Here is a 3,626-nt window from a genome sequence, read left to right on the forward strand (position 1 = left end):
CCGGAAGACCGCCTTCTGTATACCAATTGGACAAATGGTAAAAGCCTTTGACGATGATATACGGGGGTATATCGTAACCGTCGCCACTGATGCAACAAATTGCAGTCGCCCATTCTCGATTGCCAGGCTGTACTTTTTTCCTTCTTCCGCGTCTTTCGGACCCAGTTACGACCATTCCAGCGCAAATCTGGCCCATCATAAAGCCGGTTTCGTCGAAGTTGTACATGTCGCAGTCTTGGATGCCATATTTGGCCCTCATATTGGCCACCAATTGAAACCACGCGTTTAACGCGTCAGGATCTTCGCAAAGAGCTCTTTGGAAATCGTAAGCGCGAGAAAAACGCGTTTTTAATTCTGTGCGTCGTTGTACGAAGCGATAAGCCCATTGCTTGCCGACCGGTCGCGCGTCCCGCGCAGCGAGAAGATGATCGGCCATTGCGGCCACATCAGCGATCTGGGCTGGAAACCCTCGGGAATCCAGGTCCAGTATATACTGGACAATTACTTCCTCTTCCCTTTCCGTTAGCTTTTGGTTGCCTGGCCGACGATTGGCCAAAGAAGCGATGCCGTTTATTCTGTCGTGTAGTGTCGATTTTGGGACATTATATATTAATGCAACCTTTCGTATGCTTTTCTTTTTGCTTGATCGGAGCTCATTTAGAGCAAGAATGATTCGCGCTTCGCAATTTGATGATTCCATTACTGTTGGGGGAAAGAACACGTGTGGAAAATAAAGGATGAAACTGGGTTGAAAAATGTCCGGGGTCCTGATATGTCCGGGGTCCTGATGAACCACGTTACTAGTCTAATAAGCTTAAAGAAAACCCATGTGGTAGCAATCTGTTTAATAAAAGTAAAAATAATTCTTGTCCAATATGTCAGTCAGTTGCTTTCTGACAACCCATGACGCAAATGTGTCAGCTGCAGAAAAGTCAGCAGGCTGCACAGGAAGATATCAGTTGACGCATCCCAAAAAAACGCCAATTGCTGTGAGAAAATGACCTTCGCCTATTGATGCAATTAGAAAATAAAAAGACGCCAGGTGCCGTATTATTACTTCAAGCCTCGATCAAAGTCTCCTGCTTTTCACCCTGGTTCTTGTCGTCCGACTTGGAAGAGGCAGGAGGTGCAGGTCGGGACCGAGGGCGAAGCACGACGCGCCAGTTGCCAGTGTGGAACTGCATGGTTATGTACTGGCGGAAGTCAATGACTTGGCCGGGAACCTCCTCGATGTCGAATCGCGAAAAGATGTTGGCCGCAACCATTCGCATCTCGGCCCATGCGAAACTGTTTGCGTTGCAGTGTCATGTCAGCTTTAGTAATAGAAAAACACTCAAAACAATCTGCTCATCGTTGGAACCTTAAAAACCAAAGAACCAACTGGGGAATACTGACTTGATGCCAATGCACGAGTGCTTTCCGGCTGAGAAGGGATAGTAGGCGTTCATGCTATAAGAAGAAAAAAATTGAGATTCATGTTAGCACTGCACACTTTTGAACAAGTTTCAGGGCTGGATACAAACACAGCAAAAAAAAAAAAAAAAAAAAAAAGACTTACTCTGCAGCCGGTGCACCGTCCCTCTGCCCCTCGGGAAGCCACCTCTCGGGCCAGAAGCGCAGGGGCTCGGGCCAGTACTTTTCGTTCCTGTGCAGGTCCCTGTAGCTGGCGGAGACGACGGTGTGCGGGGGCAGGTCGTAGCCCATGATGGTGACCCAGTCCTTGCCGGTGCGGCGGCCCATCTCGGAGGCGATGGGGTGCAGGCGCAGGTTCTCCTTGATGCAGGCCTCGAGGTACCAGTACTGGCCGGCGTCGCTGCGGATGGCCTTGCTGGCCACCACCTCGTCGCCGGCGCCGCGGGCCGGCAGCGACGCCAGCAGCTTGGCGCGCACGTCCGCGTTGCGCGCCAGCTCCAGGAACAGGCACGCGATGGTGCCCGAAGTGGTCTCTGACCCCGCCAGCAGGATCTCCGCCATCTGGTCCACAATGTCGCGCGTGTTCATCGCCGTGCCGCTGTCGGGCTTCTTGCCCTCCTCGATCAGGTGCTGGAGCAGGTCGCGCCGGCTGGTCTGCTGCTGCTGCTGCTTCTCGGCCACCTCGGGCTCGTCGCGGTACGCCTCCTCGGTCGCCTTCTCGCCCGCCGTCAGGGTGTTGGTGCGGCGGCGCTGAACCACGGCGTCAATGGCCGTGATCATCTCGGCCGGCCAGTCAAAGTTGACGTCGAGCCCAAACATGCGGAGGAACTTTTTGACGTAGACCATCTGGTAGCGCTTGGAAAGGCCGTCAAAGATGGAGCGCGGGATGGATTTCCACACTTTTTCGTCGACGCCCTCCTCAACGACGGAGGTTTTGGGGTTGGTCTGGCCGAAACCTTTTCCGAAAGAGCATTCGCCCATGCTTGAGTCGACAAGGTTAGCCTCTGAGTTTTTTTTAATTTTTTTTTTTTTAATTTTGAAACGAACCTCTTTAATTTGTCAACGTGGGAGATAAAAAAAACTTTAAACTTACATGTCAAGCGCTACATTGTGAAGATCATCCATCAAATCAACCTCGATGCCGTTGAAGCTGACGGCGCCGGGGTCGGCATTCATCTGAGACTCGTACTTGTTGAGCAGCTCACGCATCGTCTTTTGGAAGTACTTTTCGAGGTTGTCAATGTACGCCACGGTAAAAGCGGGCGACAGGAACCTCTTGAGACGCTTGTGTGGCTCATAGCGACTGTTTTCAAAAAAAAAAAAAGGCAAGATGTTAGCAATGTCTTTGAGAACGAAAAAAAAACAAGAGCCAGCTTACATCTCTCCAAAAAGACCAGGGCTGTGCTTATCCCTCGAAATCTCAGAGTACATTGCCACCTTGGGCAGGTCAACCTTGACGAGGATCTCCTTGAGGGCGTCCTTGTCGGCAACCCACACCTGGCGGGGCCCGAGGCGGACGATGGGGCCGTACGCCTTGTGGCTCCTCTCGACGAGCTTCCAAATCTCGCCGGTGCTGAAGCCCCAGCGAAGGTGCATGGTCGTCAGGGGAGCGTACCACGGGCCCGGGATGCGGCTGAGTGGAGAACGGTAGGCTTTGAGGATGCCGCGCACCTGGATGAGTATCATGGTGGCGAGCATGGCGGCCACGCCGAGGACGACCGAGAAGACCGCCATGGTGAGGGTTCTTGGCCAAAGTGCGGGTTGGGTGGGGGAAAAAAAAGGGTGCTAGTGTTTTTTTTTTGTTTTGCAGGTGGGTTAGAGGTGTGAAACAACGTCAAGACGGTGAGAAGGATGCCGAGGAAAAAGGTGGTGGGGATGATGAGGTTATAGTTCTAAAGCAAAGGGTTGTAATAGATCTGATATGCCGAGGAAGGGAATCATGTGGACCAAGTGAGGAAGGAGTGAGTTTATATCGTGCTGCCGTGTACAGCCTACAGAGCAAATCTGCAAATTGCACACAGCGTTTACTACCCATGGCCCCCTAGCCTTATCTTTTTCACTTCGTGTCCTCATCGACATGTATGCTGGGTCTGTGAAAAAGGGAAGTGTATCCGTGACACTGACACAGAGTGAGGCTATGCGGGGACAAACAAAACAGTGTTGGCGATCGGGCTAGGATACAATACTACCTAGTTTGCAGCAGTGAGCCTTGC

At 52.0% G+C, this 3,626-nt stretch overlaps 1 protein-coding gene across 1 annotated transcript; it reads right to left on the reverse strand.

The window, feature by feature from the left end:
• Positions 1-1,554: 1,554 nt before the first annotated feature.
• MGG_15040 (cytochrome P450 3A9) lies at positions 1,555-3,147 on the reverse strand (the record flags this gene model as incomplete). The annotated part of the gene is made up of 4 exons (XM_003721241.1): positions 1,555-2,094; positions 2,170-2,268; positions 2,569-2,716; positions 2,792-3,147. 4 exons carry the CDS (start codon positions 3,145-3,147, stop codon positions 1,555-1,557), a joined length of 1,143 nt encoding a protein of 380 aa, XP_003721289.1.
• Between the last annotated feature and the right edge of the window lie 479 nt (positions 3,148-3,626).

This window comes from Pyricularia oryzae, chromosome 7 (genome assembly GCF_000002495.2).
Source record: "Pyricularia oryzae 70-15 chromosome 7, whole genome shotgun sequence".
Classification (NCBI taxonomy): Eukaryota; Fungi; Ascomycota; class Sordariomycetes; order Magnaporthales; family Pyriculariaceae; genus Pyricularia; species Pyricularia oryzae.